Consider the following 18,823-nt stretch of genomic DNA (forward strand, 5'->3'; position numbering starts at 1 on the left):
CTATGCCATTTAAACCATCTTTGTCAATCTTTATCTACAAACTAAACCTCAAAATGTTGTGTTGATAGAACTTTTTTTTTTATATATAATATATACAAGGAAAGGAAGATAGCATAGGGAACTTTGTGGATTCTTATATATAAATCTGAATGAAAACCAAAGGCATTGTGACATATTCTTCTTAGAAGCTGCTGTGTGTTGAATAATTTCAAATTTAATACTGTTCTTCTAAGTCACCTAAACAGTTGTCTAATTACACTGATTCTGAAATTGCTCAGGGTTTTTCCCATCTTAGCCTGTTTTGCTGAGATTTTGATGCCCTGGAAAAAGACCACTGTGGTGCACTAGGCTTGCACAGGTTTAAGGTCAAATAGCTTGCCATAGTTAGGGCTTCTCAGCACATGATGCTTTTAGTTAAGTGCTCCCTAAAGACACAAAAAGTCTGCATGGGTCTTCAGTGCACGCTCTGTTGTCTTTAATCAGATGCATTATAAGGAGTGTTGAAAAAACTAGTAACTGTCTCTTTTTAAGGATGGAGAATGACAGGGTGCCTCTACTCATTAGCTTTGGAAATAGAGTAAGAATGGAAAAACAGAATCTTTCTCTGCAGGTTGCATCTCAAGCAGGGAATCCTTTGGTAGAGTCTTATGCTACGCATTTTTGAAGCGATCTCCAGAATAATCCAAGTGAAAGTATTTTTAGCATCTTTTTCAGTATGGAAGAAAATGCATTTCAGAATTGAGCATGCTGTTCCATTTTTTTAATTAGTGAACACAAGTGAAAATGAGTTATGTTAGCCTTCTACTTAACCAAAAAAAAAAAATCATCAAAAAACATTTTCTGTCCGTGCTGGAATTGGACAGTTACTTGTCATTTTAACAAAAATGATTGCTCATTGTGAATAATCCTTGGAACAAAACTTGAAACAAGCTAGAAAAACTGTTCGAGAATTCAAATAGGAAGCCTAAAGAGATACTATGTAGGATAACAGATAAAATGTTCTTCTGTTACAAGGAAAAGATTGAAAATTTTGCTAGGTCTGCTTTTATGAGAAGAAATAAGTCTACTGTTCAACCACAACAAAGTCAGGAGTCATGGGATACAGATTCTTTACGTGATATTGTTACAGACTTAACTTTATTCAGGTCAATTAAATCCACATTGTTAAAGACATTTAGACTCTTTGTTACTGTGCATTGCTAGGCCTAAGCGATTTAGGACTATGACTTAATCTAGACAAAATCTTAGGCAAGTCATTGTAAATGTTGTAAGCCACTTCTGGCATACTAAATTGCAGTTAAACAATAACAACCTGCAGTGAAGCCAGGCCTGCCTTCACTTTGTCATATTTGTAATTGTCTGCATCCTCTGCTGTGCTGCATTCCTGCACTGATGGTCCAGTGCCTAATTGTGAGTAGCTGACTTAGGTCTTTTCTTATTCCCTTGGCTTGGAAAACTAAGATGACACAATCCTCATTCTTGTAACCAAATTCATTCTCTGCATAGTTGTTCTTACTGTGTGCTTCAGAGACATACTTCTTTCCAGGTATCAGAAAACTGCACTGACATTGTCTTTCAATTGCATGGCCTGACAGCTGTCCTGGGTTGAAACATGGTATGGTAGAAGTGAATACTGACAACGAGTATATGCTATGAATCTCACAGCAGGTGGAGCTGTGAGTCATAGTCAAGCCTGGAGCCCTTGCAAGGCCAAAGCAAAGACTTTCACATCTCCATTGCAAGGGGGTAAAGAACTGTATTGCCCATTGTAGCTATAGAGGGAAGACCTGTCTCTGATAATAGGAAATTGAACTGTATTGTGTGGCTGTCCAGTCCCAGCTGAGAAACACATGAGCATTACACCTATAGGTGATGCTGGATGAGAACAGCGCAAATACCAGACTGTTTATTATCTTAGATCCTCGTGGAGATAAAAGGACATTCAGATGCAGATGGAAGAAAGTCAGTCCTTAGCGACTGGGCCTGAAATGAGCTACCATTTGAGGAGGCAGTGTACAGACAGGTATGTTGATGTCTGCCATGTGGTGATGTCTGTCTCTCTTTTCCCCTCCCCCAGGTGCTGGGAAAGGTTGGGTGTTTGATTGTAGCATGGCCCATCAGTCCTTGTTTTGCACTGCCTTTTCTGTGCCATGACCTGACCCTGCCATCCTAATGTTAGTAGTTGCTAAGTGTAACAGAGACATGCAAATGTAGTGTCTTCTAAAATTGTAAGACAACAACTCCGACTTGTCTATTGTGTAAATACAGGTTCTCTAACTTTGTATGTCTTCTTTTCTTCTGTCTTGAGCTTTTTGTTATCCTGCAGTATTTCTTTGAAGCTCAGGAGAAGGTAAGCTTTATTGCACTCCACGGTGCTTTGCTTCCCTGCCCTGGACATGGGAGCAGTATTGTTACCTTACTGTCTCCTTGTCCACTTGTCAGTGTCCGCCTGTGCTTGCTGTTAGCTGAGGAGGAGTCTTAGATGACCAAGTCCCATTTTTCAAAACGGGGAACAATGCTGGATGGTCACGCACATACTGGTGTAAAGTTGTTTGCAGTTGTGCAAAGCGTCGTGTTGGCAGTAGAAGATGTTCTCTTAGAGAAAGTGTGGTTATGGTATGAATATGAAGCATAGCAAGTGAAAAGCTTTTTGGGGTCCCTTGTATTTTTCTCTTCATTCAGGTAGCTGAAAGTCTCCTTAGTTTACAGAGTCAAAGTTTTCTAATTAACAGTCTAAATCTAGAGACTTTTTTGTGGAAGGAAAAATATAATTTATTAATTTTTCCTTTGGGTTGGAACCATTTTCATCTATTTATGGAAATAAGATTAAAGAAAAGTACTGCCTGATACAACCCTCTAGTGCTGATATGTTTAATGTACATGGGAGGTTTTTAGAAAATAGCAAAAAGATTTTGATTTTTTTTTTTTTAATTCAGACAGTAAGTGTGTCTACTCTCAACGCTTGTGGATTGAAATATACTTTTAAATACTTTACATATAACTGTGATGTTTGCAACTCACTAAACATTGTTACAAGTTGTGCATTGCCCCATATCTATACAAATATCTATAAATTGAAGAATGGACTCAAATAAAAATTGTTTTTTGTTGCTACTGATCAGGGCCAGATGGAAGGGAAGAGCTCCATCGTTTGAAGTCACAGAGCATGCCTCTGACACTAGTAGTACTAGCTGTTATTGGAGAATAAAAAGAACCTGAGTTTCTGATTTTTCTTATGCCGGTACTGGAAAGCAGTGTGGTGTAAGTCATATTTTGCCTGGCAAGAACTGCATTTCTAACTTTGTGGATTGCTTATATACTTCAATGTTGATTTCATTGCTTTATCTTTTTTATTTTGTTTTATAAACTTCAATGTTCTAGAAAAAACATTACTGACAGGTTAGTGATAAGTCATTTATGCCTTTAATGTTGACTTTTTGTCTCAATTTCTGTCACTTTAGAATTGGCCAAATTTAAGAGAAAAAGAGATGGGAACAGTGTAATGGTGTGTAGAATAGATTGCACATATTGGAAACTGCACTTTAACTGACAAGTATTTATAAAATCTGTATGGTCTCATTAACCATGCTACCCCAAGTCTGGAATCCTATCCAAATGAAAATAGAAATGCTTTGCTTTTCTGAGGCATTATACATTGCAAGCTCAAATTTCTATGGAAGTTGCAAGATCTGAGGTGCTTTTCAAAATCTTGCCAAAGTTTCAGGGGAGGAAAGCAAAGATATCAAATTATCATTAAGCTTTTATCTTTCAAGGTGGGACTATAGGGCACTAGGGAAGTGGCTTCATTGCCAAACAGATCATCTTTCCTTTCAGAACCCTCCTACCCAGTTCCTGCCTAATCCTTTTCTGACAGGGAGAATATATTAATATGAGTACCCTGAGAAGAGTGAGTGTAGACCTGTGGCATAAAAAAAAAAAGAAAAAGAAAAAAAGTTAGCTGGTAGAACTGTGACACGTGATCTTGTGTTACAATGATGATTAAATGTCCTGACTAAATCAGTGGTGAATCACAATTTTCATACCTTCAGATTCAAATGGGTGAAAGATACAAGATGTCTGTCTTGAAAAGATGAATGGGAGGGAATGCTCTAGGAGCGTTTCATGGGTTGGAGATGGGAGTAGCTCTTCAGGTGTACCTCCCTTCTGTGAGATGGCTGTATTGCTTTTCATACTCCTGGTGTCAGTACAGCCTTACTGCTGCTCACAAGACACAGCCCTAGCCTGGGAGCCAAACTTGAGCTGCCTGTGAACTATATACAGCTGAAGAACCACTGGCTGCTCCTTCTTGTCACTTTTGTACCCTTTATAAGTACAAAGCTGGAGACAACTGTATAAAGGGGAACTGGTGGTAAATACCTTTGATTACTTATACTAACACTGCATGTAAGGTCTTTGGGTGAGGGTTTATCGCAGCTAATATTTATACAGGATTTTGTAAAAGGCTTTTTCAGTCTAGCTCCCATGTGCTGCAGCATCATCATTGAAAAGAAGAAAACAAACTACTGCTCAGGGCTTTGGAAAATGCTTAGTAATTTACTGTCCAGTAAAATGCTTAAGCAAAGTTTTCTAATGTGAACTTTTCTATGTGTGTGTTGGAGAGGGAGGAAGTTCAAACTCATGAGGTATGTTCAATGCCTGTTTTTTTGCAGACCAGGCCCTTTAAAAAAAATCTAATAATCGGGTTTTTCAGTAGTCACACTTCACTTTAGAGAACTGGACTCTGTTTTTTCTTGTCTGCTATCAGTTTGATTGTTTAATCAAACTAACAAAGAATCTTAAGGAGTTGTAAGAGGAAGTAGGCCTCTTAAGATTTGAATGGGTGGATTTTACAGTAAGCATGTCCTGCATTTTAGAGAAATTGGCATTTTTGTTTCTATGTTATGCTGTGGTTGTGTTCTCTGTGACGATTAGAATTAATTCCAAACCAGGCTGATGACCAACTGACTTGAGCCAATTTTTGCTGAAAGCATTGCACAAGAGGTTTGAAGTAAAAAGTTTGGAGGCATGTGACACTTAATCTCTTTAGCAGTAAGAATGAAGTTTAAGCATCCTGTTCGGAAATTTACTCTGTTCTGTGCTGCTTTTTGTTTTAATTAACGAGCTTTCCTCCTGCATAGTGTAAACTTCTTTGCAATTTAGTCCAATTAAATCTTGCTTAGAGACTGTCAGTGGAAGGGGGTGCCTCCCCCCCCCCCCTTTTTTAATTGTTCAGTTAGTCTGTTGGATAATGAAAGAATTTGCCTGACAGGGTTTTGTAGTGTTTTGTCTGCTTGATGAATTACCACGGAGGATAGACCGCAGTCTTTTTTGTCCAACATGCTTTTGAATGGTTCGGCCAACTCCTCCGAAAGTGACAATGAAGCTCATTCAGCCTTTACACAGACTGAGCACAACATAGTTGCAGCTTACTTAATAACAGCAGGTATGGAAGTTAGCAAGTTGTTGCATTTGTTTTCTTAAACAGGACTGTCTATTTGAATACTCATTTTGTATGATAACAGTGGTATTTCATTTTGTATTATGCAAATATCTAATGGCTTTTCTTGGTAGTTTGCTGGCAACTCAGTAATGAGCAAGCTGACTGAAGTGTGCAGAACCATTACATTTTCTGCTATATACTTGAAGGCAGTGTGGTGTGTTGAAAAACATATTTTGTTGATATGTAATTATAGAAGAGAGTGAGAATTAATTTCTGCCAGCTTGCAAAAGAGATAAAAATAGGACATAGCTGTCACATCTTGCATTTTTCTGTGATGTGCTTGAAGCTATCTTGAGATTTCTCTTGGGCCACATGTTCATAATAATATATGCGTAGTCTGAGCATGTGAGCGGGTGTCTGTTAGGGGGATGTAAGGGGAAGGATGGGAATGTGACTTGGAGGGAGCTGGTCGTTAATCAGAGAGAAGAGCGGACTCCAGTTGCAGTTGTATTTTTCACCGATGACACGTTAGAAAAAGCACGCTGGAAGGCTTGACATCATGTGTTCCCTTTGACTGTAATGGCCTTCGGCTAAGGCTGGAATGGTTATGGAGTAATGTTTTATTGAAAACTGTCTTGTAGTTATAACTGCAAGTGCTTTGGAAATGTTTTTTTTGAAGCATTGACTGCTACACCAATGAAATATCTTGAAATAAAAATTGTAACATGTGTTTAAAAATGGGTCTTCTATACCTTTTTGATTGAAAATTAAATTCATTTATAAATACTTTATTCATAGACTGTAGCCTACATTTAGGGCACATCTTCTGTGTTAGAACTAGCTTTTGAAATACTACAAAATATTAATCTACTTAAGGCATATAGGTAATATTGATGCTCACATTTTATTTAGCAAAGCTGTTTGAAGTGGTAAGTATCAAATCTTCTCATAAAGAGGATATTTTTGAATGCAAAGCCAATGACTTAATTATTTCAGGTTTTTAGGGAAATTTGTGTCATTGGCTGAATACCAGTCAGTAGACTTGCTGAGAAGCTGTAGAGGTGGATGATGGTCAAGTATTAAAAGACTAGACACACTCCACAGTACTACTAAATGATTTGAAGGTAACTGGGTCTATAAGGCACCCCAAGTGTGTGTGGTACTTGTTTATATTTTATTACATACCAATGTAATCAGTTTGAATTAAAGTGGTCTTTTCAGATGGTCAGAATATCTGGCATTAGGGATCGTAGTTGTCATATGTGATCAATGGGATTAGCCAGACCCAACCAAGCTCTCCTTTCTTACTTTGCATAGAAATGCTTTTTTTATTTTTTTAATTTTTTTTAGAAGTAGTGCACGGGTTGGATTACCATTATTATTATAAATGAGAGAGTTAGTAAAACTTTCAGCAGTAGTTTGGACCTTGCTTTCTTAATGAGGAATGTTTCTGACAGTAAGGTCTTTAGCATCTTCGAAAACATGATTGTTTGGTTTGCAAATGCTTTAGCAGGGCAAATAGATCTCACATCTGAAAGATTTCAGTTGTGTTAATAACCAGATGTCTGAGAGAAAGAAGTACAGATATAGTGATCATCATTATGTTGCTTTTTAAATAGCTTGAATACGTGATTGTCTGCAAATAATTGCTTTGTTTTCTGAGAAGGAAATTATTGTTGAAGTATTGCTGTCTATAGTGCTCAATGTATGATTTTAGTGATGACCACAGCGACACTCAGACTGCAGGAAGCAGTGCTGCTTTTCACTGACAGCCTTCAGCTTGTAATGAAGTGCTCTGAAATAACTTTAAAATGCTTCCTGGAATAGTAAATTCCGTATTATACATGGATTTATCTTCTGCTTCGTTCTTTTGATGCTGCTACCAATGTGTTCTGCTTTACTTTGTTAGGGGTTGTATTTGCATTTGGTCTCCTTTAGTTTTCTTTGCTTCCCTAGGAAGAAGGAAAATGAGAAATTCTTCTATTCTTGATCTAGGCATACATTAGGCATTGGTCTTGATCTTGGCAAAATCACAGCAATTAGAATGTGAATTCTTGTCTAACCCTAAAATGTTTCATAGGCCAAGTAGCAGCATCCATGTGATATTTACTAAAACTCTTTGGTGCTCTCTGTGTACTCCCTGCCCTCTAAGAAATGGGCACTGGTTGTCTGCTGCCTGGAGAAACAACTCTGTTCTTCTATGTGACCTGTTTCTCACAAATAGAAAAGAGAGCGTTTCTTGAATCTACATGTTTTTCCTCACTTTATTTAAGATGGAATCTATTTTCTTTCTCATGCTGTGCTCCCTGGAACTCTTTTTGTCTCTACTCTTTGTTTTAGTAGTGCTGAAATCTTTGCTGAATATAGGTTTAGCACTTTCTCTTCCAGGTTCTTTCTTCTTTTTAAGATTGGGCTCTGAAGCACAAAATTAAAGTGTGGTTAGCAGGATCCTCCTTTGCCTGAGGGTATGAGTTTACAGTCCTGTTGGATTTCTGGTTTCATTCCTGGTAGCTGTACTGTCTGTTAAAACCTGTATCATAGGAAGCTCGTACTGTTGTATAAACTTGTAATTCTAGTTTGCTTCAGCTCTTGTAGGAGATGACATACTACCTATCAACGGGAGAGCTGACAGAGATGATACTGAGAGTGCTTTTTCTTTGTTACTTGTTTTACATCAGATCCCCAGCTCACTCCTTTTGCTTGCTGTTGTAGCTATTCATAGCATCACAGTGTCATTCCTAAAATGTGTGGAGTATGATAGTTGAGGGTGTTCATGGAGCTGTGCACCATCCAACATCTTTTTTGTAGTACAATTTTTATGTACTGTGCAGGTAGTTTGAAAACCCCCAAGCTTGTCTGTTCTCAGGTAGAAAAGAGAATGAAAATGAAGTACAGCTGAAAGTGATTTTTTTTTCTTCATTTGATTTTAAGATTACTCAGTCTGTTAGAGTTTCTGTAACGTAGGATAGTGGTACTGATTAATGAAACATTGCACTGAAACTCCTTAGGTGAGATACAGGTATAATAAGAACTGTACTAACTTACATAATTGAAATGGATGAGCTCCATTTAAAAGCTGAAAAATTGGTGTCATTGCCAGTGTCCAGTATCCAAGGTATTGTTTTTGTTGTGTATTTGTGTTTGTTACTACAATTGCATTGGTTTCTCTTCTGCCCATTTTCATATCTGTTTCACATAATTTACATGGTTTTTGCTGAACATAGTGGTTTAGATAAAAAAAAAAAAAAAAGAAAAAGAAGTATGTAGTTGATTCTAGGAAAGTCTTACAACCTCAGTTTGATGCACTGGGGTGTGTGCTGGTACTTAAAATCTATGGGTAGTGTTCCTATGCACTGCCAATGATGACCTTTGCAGGAATTTCCTTATTGATACCAGTGGAAGTTTTTGAAATCCAACTCTAGAGCCAAAATACCTGAACCTGAAGCACGCGCTCAGGTTTTTTGACCCTGCTGACTTGAGGTTGTTGTTTGAACTGCAGTGAAATTGTAGTCTGAGTGTAAACTGACATTAGAGATTTTTAATCCTGTGCTATGGCACTGACAGTAGCAGAGGTGGAAGAACATTACATAATACTTAAAAATCTTATTGCCCTTTCCACACAGGTGCGTCAGCAAAAAGCTAAGGAGCACGTGTCAGGGCTTGGTGGAGCAAGTAGAAGAGCAGAAATCTCATCGGCATCAGCAGGGTGTGAGGAGTATAGATTGCCACAGAGCAAGGTTGGCAATGACTGTGAAGAAAGATGGGACTGCTTCTGGAAGTCCAGAGTTACAGAGGAATAAATTAGGCATGCTGGTGTCATTGCCTATGCCTGTTTTGGGACCCAGGAGACTAGTACAGACCTTGTTTTGCCCCTCAGGGCAAAGGGGGCATTTCATGGTGCTGGATAGCTTGCTGTTCTGTTTTTACTGAGCCTGACTGTATGTATGTTTGTGTCAGCATACAGCTCCCTATGGACCTGGTAGTTAAGATGCAAAGTTAACATCCTGTAAAGAGGCAAATACTATTGTTTCAGGCTCTTTAGCTCTACTTTCAGTGTGACAGCCATTTGCTTAAGCTCTTTACAAATTTATCCCTACAGATCTGTGATGCTAAAGGTATAGTGTTTGGTTCATAACTGAAATTTTTAACTGTAAAACTGAAAAATTCTGAGAGGCATTTCCATGGATACTATGTTTTACTAAAATAACATTTCACTTTGCATTGTAGTTTCAGATGCCCAAGTTATACAAATGTTTTTAAATTTAAAATTTGAGTCAGTATTATTTTACCAGCTGTACTGGTCTAGGGAACCTATGACCACCTTGCCAATTCTTGTCATTATTTACAAGTTATTTTTTAAATAATTTTCTGTATTTTCTTGAACATGTTGGAATTCTCCATTTTGTTGAAAAGGGCTGTGACCATTTCTTGAGTGAGATGCAAAGGGGAGTGTTTAACTTCAGTGGCTCTTATTGCTCTTATTACTAGTGGGGGACTTGTTATTGCTGGTATTAATAGGAGTCTGGGGGATTTTGCTCTAAATATCTCTGCAGTGGGCTGGAGTCTGAAGAGGGAAAAAAAAACAGAACAAAGAAAACCTGTTTTAATATAGGTCACCAGGATCAGAAAAAGCTTGCTGGTGAAAAGGATCCTAAAGAGGAGAGTCCTGGACACCGCATAGAACACTATTAAGTCCAAAGCAAATTGCAGAGGGGTCGGACATGAAGATAGGAGAATGTACATGTTAGCTTTAATACTGTTTGCTACAACCCTTTGTTTGGTCTACTGGGTATTTCTTGTGTTGCCTAAGAATTGACTTCTAGGAACAGTTTGCACACGCTTGGTGCTGCCTCTACTGTATGTGGTTTAAATGTAAAAGCACTTGCCACACTGGGGCTTTGGGAAGTCAGGTTTCTGGGGCACAGTTTATTTGGGGTCAGGAGTCCTAGTTCTAAAAAGATGGAAGACACCTAAAGTGCACCAAAAAAGAAAGAAACAAGGTAGCAAACCAAGCCAGTCCAAAGGGGCTTAAAAACACACAGATCACTGAAGCGGGAGCAAGTTCAGTGCGTAGCTGGACTTTTAGCATAGCTATAAGATATCCCTGGAGCTTGGAGCATGAAGGAAATGACTCTCACGCAGTGGAGGGTCACAACGGCAGGCTGCGGAGATGGACTAGGCAGCTTGACAGGGCTTAGTGTTTTAGAAAATACACCGTTTGCAGCAACATGAGCCAACTTTGCTTGTAAAGAGTTGAGCCCTCATGAACAGAGAGGGGAATAGGTCTGGCTAGGATGAAGGTAGCAAGGTCAAAGCATAATGACTGATTTTCTATATTCCTTTCACCCAGGAATATTGCTTTTACCTGAATGTACAGTGGAAACTCTCCCGAGAGAAAGGAGGAACTAAAGTGGTGGCAGAGGGGCTTTTGCTAGACCTGGTGAATCTGTATAAAAGTCCAGTAACCCTGCTTTTTATCGTCTCGCCGGCCTGCATTCTTTTTGGCCGTGTAAAACAGAAAACTACTCAGTGGCTGAAATTTCTAAATTGTAATCCTAAATGCTTCTGAATGTTTGCTATTCCTGTTGCCATTGCATAGGAAGTCCCAGGTTCAGCAAAGCAACCCACTAGCACCTTGGGCCCTTACTAAATCCAAGTGCGAGTTCTCTAATTAATATTAGAATTTTTTCCTTTCTTGTATGTCTTTTGTCTTTATGAAATTGCATTTGATTGAAAAAAGAACTTGTTCAGGACTTAGATATTACAATAAGCTGCACTTCCTTTTGCATGCATATTGCTGGCTTGCCTGCATCTTTTGTTAAGTTCCCCTTTTTCTCTGTTCCTACAGGAGTGATAAGCATTTTCAGTAACATTGTTGTGTTAGGCATCTTTGTTAAGTACAAAGAGCTTCGGACAGCAACCAACTCAATTATTATCAACCTGGCTTTTACTGACATTGGTGTTAGTGGCATCGGTTACCCCATGTCTGCTGCCTCAGACCTGCATGGAAGCTGGAAATTTGGATATACTGGATGCCAGGTATTTCAGTTCAGTTAGGGAGGAAGTCTTAAGCACTTAAAAGCAAACCGAGAGATAGTAGTAGCCCTACTTGATATTTTGTTCTTTTTAGAGATGAGGTGGAGGTGCAAAATTTGACTGTAGACCTGAAACTGATTTTCTTTAAAGTCAACAATTTTTGAATGGAGGATTTGGTTTGGATTTTACCATAAATTTATCATTTTAAATCTGAAAACATTGAAGTATAACCTTATATTTATCAACTAGAGATTTTAAAATGGCTTTAAGAAATGAAATCCTCAAATGAAAAATGTTTTAGCTAGCACAAGTTTATTTGATGTAATAATAATCAAGAGTTCAGAAGTGATAATTGTTTTATGAGTTCTGCCTGATGAATGTGTCGTCTTTGAGAGGTGACTGTTAGGTTATAAAAATGAAGGCCTGCAAAAGAGGCATTGAAAATCTGGCCTAGTTTTAACAACTGTCTATTTTTAAAAGTTATTAGTGAAAAATTGACTTTTATAGGAGAAATATAATACCATTTGCTTGCTATATACAACAGCTTAAATCTACTTCTTAACAGACTGGTGGGCTTAAGAGACCAGGAAAATGAGTATTATGAAGGCATATGCTGTAAATGTTACTCAAGAAAAATATGAGTAATGCCATAGATTCTTGGACCTGTGTATGATGATGGGTGTTTATAACAATCTGACATCACTTACTTGATTGCGCAATTATGTTGAGCTACAAATTAAGCTATTGTTTGACAGGAAGCCTGACTTTAATAACTCTGGATCGAATGACTCTACATTTGTGGGCTGAAGTTAATGTGAAATCTCAGTACCAATGCTTTGGGAGATTTTAAGATCATATGAAGCACAACTCAGGTCAACCTAAACCAAATAAATTTTGTGAAATGAGACAGCAGAATGTCACATGTTCCTAGTATAACCACTTGTGGCATGTGATCTGGCATGGGGATCTGTATTTTGGGAGTGCCAGCGGCAGCACAGCCCTCCCAGTCACCGTTTTGGGTCAGGTTGCCCAGAGGACAACTGGGCAGGTGCTTTTGGATCATGCTGGGATTTCAGCACACGTGCGGTATGATCACTTGTGCATTAGCAGTAGATCTGGCACCATGTAAAAATGGAGGTCAGTGGGGAAAATCAGTGTACCATATCTGCAAAATAAGTAGTTATATGACAGAGGGAAGAGTGACCATTCAGAATCCTGCATTTGCTAAAGCCATGCCTGATTTAACTTTTTATGATGAAACAAATGTAGTTCACATTTCTCTAACATGCATTGAAAACATGATTTGAAAAAGCCCACAAACTCCAAACCTTTTATCCCCGATAAAAGTCTCAGAATTTACTTAAAGTATGTCATTTGTTTGCTTTTTAGACTGTCTTCTTTAGGGTTTCTGATATACATGCAAGCAAGTTGCTTTTAAAATGTTTAATATGAAATTAGCTAGCTCCAAATTGCCTGCATTGAATTAGTTCATTCAGTACCTTGCTAACAGAAGAGAACACAGACCGAATGTAGTGTATCATAATACTTCAGATTCAGTTCACAAACTTGTGCTTATACCTTTGAAAGATTTCTCAGAAAGGATGTTTTTTTAAATTTCAGATCTATGCTGCCTTAAATATCTTTTTTGGGATGGCAAGTATTGGTTTGCTTACTGTTGTTGCAGTTGACCGTTATCTGACAATCTGCAGGCCTGATATAGGTACCGTATTCTTGATCAAAAATCATTCACTGTATGGCCTCTGTGAACTATCGTTCTAGTTGTATTGTTTTCTTAAGAATGCGTAATTGAAGCATTGGGCATATTTTTAAATTAGGGCATGATCCTTCAGTATTTAGTTAAGTGTGTAATCTAGTTATGTGAATGGTACTGCTTTTGCAGGTGAAAATTGCAGATTTGGGCTGTTCGTATGTCTTTTTTCATCCATTTACAAGCTGTATTTGCTATACCCACTTCTCTGAAGGCCCCACCCGTATGTAGGAGCACACTAAAAGCCTCCAGCTGTGGCATGTTTCTGACAGCTGTCAAGCTGATGTGTGCCTCTAATACTGTGTTAGCACCATACTGGATTTTTTCATTCCTACCTGTTACAGCTATGCTATAACTTAATTCCTTTTTTTTTTTTCTTCATTTCCTGCAAATGTGAAGCTGCTTGTTCTTGAATGCACTGTTGTATAGTAAGCTTTTTTTATGTGGGAGTAGGATCAGGTATTGTCAGTATGCTTTGAGTTGGGATAGGTGATGGTATGAAGTGCATTTAAGCTGGAAAACTTGATGTCATTCATCAGCAGTATGAAACGGGTATGCTATAGTGTTTGGAAGTCTAGTCCTCTGATAGGATTGTTACCATTAATATGGTTACAGGCTTGCTGGAACCCACTTGTGGTTTAAGTTCAATCTTGGAAAAAAGCAAAAGATGACACCGGTTCATGATTGTCTGTGCTTGGTTACAGGAAGAAGAATGACTACCCGTAACTATGCCACTCTAATCATTGCTGCTTGGATAAATGCAGTCTTTTGGGCCTCCATTCCTACTGCAGGCTGGGCTAGCTATGCTCCCGATCCAACTGGAGCAACGTGCACAGTAAATTGGAGAAAAAATGATGCGTAAGATTCCCCCCTCCCTCTTTTTGTGTTTTAAATTTGCTGTCTCATTGAAGGTTAAGATTATTTAATTTACTACTATGAGAATAACTTTTTCTTGCTAAAGTATGAAGCTAAAATTATAAAAAAAAATCATTCAGAAACCATGGAAATAATACAGAACAACTCTAGGGGAAAACTGTGGGAAAAGAACCATGCTTGAAAACTGCAAGACTTGTGGCCACTAATAAAATCTAAGGCTAAGGAAAATTTTCCTAATTCTTTAAAAGCTATTTTTTATGTCATAATCAAATCAAAATATAGAATTCTGTAATAACTTTTCATGGATGGATAGTTGTAAGTTACTGTGGTGTTTTGTGTTTTTTTTGTCTTATCAGGTCCTTTGTTTCCTACACAATGAGTGTAATTGCTGTTAATTTTGTTGTACCCTTAACAGTCATGTTTTACTGTTATTACAATATTTCTCGGACAATGAAACAATATACCACCAATAACTGCTTGGAGAGCATCAATATAGACTGGTCTGACCAAGTAGATGTAACAAAGGTATGGCAAATGAAGGCTGTTTCTTTTTAAGCTTGTTCTTCTGTGTCAAAGTCTGGAGGCAGAGGAACAATGCAGCCCTTTAAGCATTTTTCCTATGTACCCCCTTTTCCTTCTTACTTACTAAATATTAACTGAAATTTAGCCAGGGTGAAAAGTCTTGGCTTGACTTTTATAACACTAGATTCCTTACTTTCAGCATAATACCCTTTCCATAGCTTGGGAAATGTATCCAAATAGTTACATTGAAGGCCAGGAACAATGCAAGTATTCCCTGCTTCTGTCCTCCCTTGTTATGTAGAAATGTAAGTCAGAGATACCATAGGAGGATTGTCTAAGATATTTTTACTCTTTGTGTCTGTGGAGTCCTTAGGCTTTTCTGCTAGGTCCGCAGGTGTCTCTGATCAGAAATGATTTGGTCAGCTCTGATTTGAACTCATGACCTAGACATGAAAGGGCATTGCCAAGCTCCTGATCTGTGTGATTTTCTGATCCCTTGTACTTTTCAGAGTCTGTTAAACTTCTCTCTTTCATATACAAAATTAGCAAATGTGAATTAATGGCATCAAATGTTATATCTTGCCCAGAGAGTCAACAATGTTTAAGAGTCCATGAAAAAGATTCAAGTTCAGTAGCTCCTTTGATTTTTGCTTAAATATGATTTATAGTTTCGGGGGGGACCACACAGGAGAAAAACAGGCAGAACAGCTGGCACCTATATTTTTGAATTGCTTATCAAGTCAAACTTAACATTTTTTGGAGAAGGTTCTCATGGTTATATTCTGAAAAAATGGCATTTTTACCTAACATAATAATTGAGTATTTTGTACTTCCGAAATACTTTCAGAATGCTTTAAACTCAGGAGTCTGTCATTAGTTTAGACTCACATCTGTGAAGAAAATGCATCTTTCCTGTTTTACAGTTGAGTAAAGTAATATTAAGTAATAGAGTAATATTAAAAAAATTGAATCAGATTCAGCTAAAAGGTAAATACTATCCTTCTTTAGAATTGGATTACTTGCTTTTTCACAAATTAGATTTTTTAAGCATCCTAGGCACCAAAAGCGAACTTCTAAATGAAGATGTTCTTTCATGTAAGAATCATTTTTTATAGATACTGCTTTTGTATTTACATAGGAATCTTCTGTAGAGAGGATCATAGCTTGTTTATTGGTTATGCTCCAGAAGAGCTCCAGCAGAGTAGTTATTTCTCTTTTCTAATCTTGCCTGTCACTGGAAGAAAGAATATGGGCATGGGTAAACAACACTAGAGAAGTCTCTTACATACGAAGAGCTGTGCAGTTTTTTTGCTTTTTATACACATTTTATATACGTATTCTTCTGCCCACCTCAGTTTGTCACTGCTTGGTGCCATGCTGTGTTGTGGGGTCTGTGGGGTGGGTTTGTTTGTTTGTTTTCATGTGCATCTCAAGTCTATTTTGAAAGGGAATCTGTCATTCCATCAGAACATTATATGTTCAGGAAGCAGTTCATTGTATTTTCTTTAGAAGGGTCAGTGAGTAGACTTCAGGTTGTTTATGCCCAAAGAGAAGCCAAAGGCAGTAGCTAGGAAGTGGTTAAACTAAGGTGGTTTATGTAAAAATTGATACCTTCTATGGGTTAGATGATGTTGACTACCTGACCATTTTCAAACATGGCATTTTCTTTTCTTAGAGATAGGTAGCCATCCTCTGAATATAATCAGAGCTTTTCAGATATATGTGATGATAAAACAGTTACAGCCAAGGTAACGTGCAAGGTAACTTTGAAAGAGGATTTGTTGATGGCATGCAGTGAATTTCCAACTTAGAAGTATTAGGTAGTCATAATTCATGTGCAAAGTCCTCTCTGGCCCTTTTAATTTTTGCTGGACACATTCAACATCATCCATAGTGCTGATTGTGAAGGAAGATTGTATATAACGAAATAATAGCATGTCAAAATAGGTGGCAGTGTGATGTACTATAAAATCCCCAAAGTGAGATTTCATTATAACTTCTCAAAATAAGTAGGGACACATTGTTTATGTGTTATTTCTAGGTTATTTGGTTCTGTGTAGCTATATTTTCACACAGGTGCATGCACATTTGTGGTTAGGTTGTGAGGTGTGCATTTGCAGGTAATACTGGTTGTGTGTGTATTCCTCTTGTTTTGTAGATGTCTGTTGTGATGATTGTGATGTTTTTGGTGGCATGGTCTCCGTATTCCATTGTGTGTTTATGGTCTTCCTTTGGAGACCCAAAGAAGATTTCTCCTGCAATGGCCATCATAGCTCCTCTGTTCGCAAAATCTTCCACATTCTATAATCCCTGCATTTATGTTGTTACAAACAAAAAGTAAGTGTTCCTAATTTTGAACTAAGAGTACCAGTCTACTTCATAGCCTTTTGGGCGTGAAGAAGTTGTTTGGATCAGCTTCAAAACATGCTAGATTGATAAAGATTTTTTGATAACACGTTAGCGATGCTTTTAGATCTCTTACAAAAAAACCACAAAATAACTTTCAGAGGGACTCACTGTGGAATTTGGGTTGCATCAGTGGTAGACTGGTTATTTTTAATGTCTGTGGTCAAAATGTGTGGCTTGTTAGCGACTTGTAACTTCTGTGGGTTTTTCTTGCTTGATTTGGGATGTGTTATGGTCTGACTTGCTTAGGATCGATTGACACTTTTCATTAAAATAAGTCAAGCCTATTCTTTCTACCTCCAAATAATTCTATCGTCGTTTGAGCAAACATATCATATGCTCTAACCAAGCCAGTGCCTCTGATTGGAAACGGTAGATTTTGGAAAGAGGCATCCTTCCTTTCTCTACCACCAGCCTACAAGCAGAGCCTGTGATCTCCATCCAGGTGAGCTGATCTTATCCTGCTGCATCAATGAAAGTCTGGCTTCTTTTTTTCTCCCATCCTGTAAGTTTACTTTTGTCATGGCTATACCCTGTCCAGCGCTAAGCAAAGCATGCTGTGACCCCTGTTGTAAAAGAAACACTGAACTTGACTAAATTATTTCTATACGTGGGAGTGGAGTAAGACTAGGGTCTTCCTGAATTTCAAATACACACTTTTTACTGATGAACTTTTGCTGAGATTGAATATCGTCATTGTACTTACAACCAGCTAAGCCACTTTTTTCTTTATATTTGCTTCTTGGACTAACAATCTCTGCTTTCCCTTTTTTGTCCTTTGCAGATTTCGGAGGGCAATCTTGGCAATGGTGCGATGTCAGAGACGACAAGAGATAACTATAAACAATGCCTTGCCCATGAGTGTGTCTCAGAATGCGCTGACATCATAAAACTTGCTTCATTTGCCTGCATATGTTAAATGAAAAGGAATCGAGTTCGGGTTACAGTTAATCGTTTGGTATAATAATCTGCCTCATCCAGCCAGCTGTTTTCTGTTAATCGCAATAATGCTTTAGATGGCTTTAAAAAAAAAAAAAAAAAAAAAAAAGGAAAAAAAAATGTTTAGCCTTTAGTTTCAGGGAGTGAGGCTGAATGGCCCAATATGTCTGTTCCAAACAAAAAAGGGACAGTGAAATGTTCATTGGACTCTTGGACAAGGTGAGGTAGGGGCAGGAAGAGACTAAAGCAGGAAGTGCTTAGCTTCAGTAACAAAGATTTTGCTTCTATAATTTCTTTTGTAAATGACTTGTGCTCAACCTCTCTTTAAAGTTTCCAGGCTTTCAGTACTCTGGATTCTCCCTTTGTGTATATATACAGGTATACACACCTACATACAGAGATGTGTATATATAGCTAAACTGAGTTTCCAGATTGACATGCCTTGCAAAGTTCTGTTTCAGTGAATATGTCAAGATATTAGAATATCTAGCCAAACCCTAAAGAACCTGTTGTTATCAACTTTGAGAATTTTACAGCAGTTTTGTGAGAGTTAATGAATTTTTAAAGTCTTGGCTCACAGAATCAAATGAATTTGCAGGAAAGATGGCTTTTGCTTTAGTAATAGCATACTTCTGCCATTTGTGACTGCACAGAAAGTCTTGAAAATGAGACAAACTGCACTCTAAAACTTGACGCCCAGAAGGCGCATAAAATTGAGTAAATATTTATGATGATTTCTCGTCATTTTTGAGTCTATCTCATGGTTATATAGGTCTGCTGTATAACTTTCAAAAAATAGGTTTGGCAGTACAAGCAATGGGTTTGTTCAGAACAGA

At 37.8% G+C, this 18,823-nt stretch overlaps 1 protein-coding gene across 1 annotated transcript; it reads left to right on the forward strand.

Annotated features, from left to right (window-relative positions):
* Positions 1–61: 61 nt before the first annotated feature.
* Positions 62–17,938, forward strand: RRH (retinal pigment epithelium-derived rhodopsin homolog). The gene is made up of 7 exons (XM_026101733.2): positions 62–5,443; positions 11,289–11,479; positions 13,097–13,196; positions 13,949–14,102; positions 14,477–14,645; positions 16,801–16,979; positions 17,833–17,938. Exons 1-7 carry the CDS (start codon positions 5,338–5,340, stop codon positions 17,936–17,938), a joined length of 1,005 nt encoding a protein of 334 aa, XP_025957518.2. The 5' UTR covers positions 62–5,337.
* Positions 17,939–18,823: the final 885 nt, after the last annotated feature.

The sequence above is a fragment of the Dromaius novaehollandiae genome, chromosome 4 (genome assembly GCF_036370855.1).
Source record: "Dromaius novaehollandiae isolate bDroNov1 chromosome 4, bDroNov1.hap1, whole genome shotgun sequence".
Lineage (NCBI taxonomy): Eukaryota > Metazoa > Chordata > Aves > Casuariiformes > Dromaiidae > Dromaius > Dromaius novaehollandiae.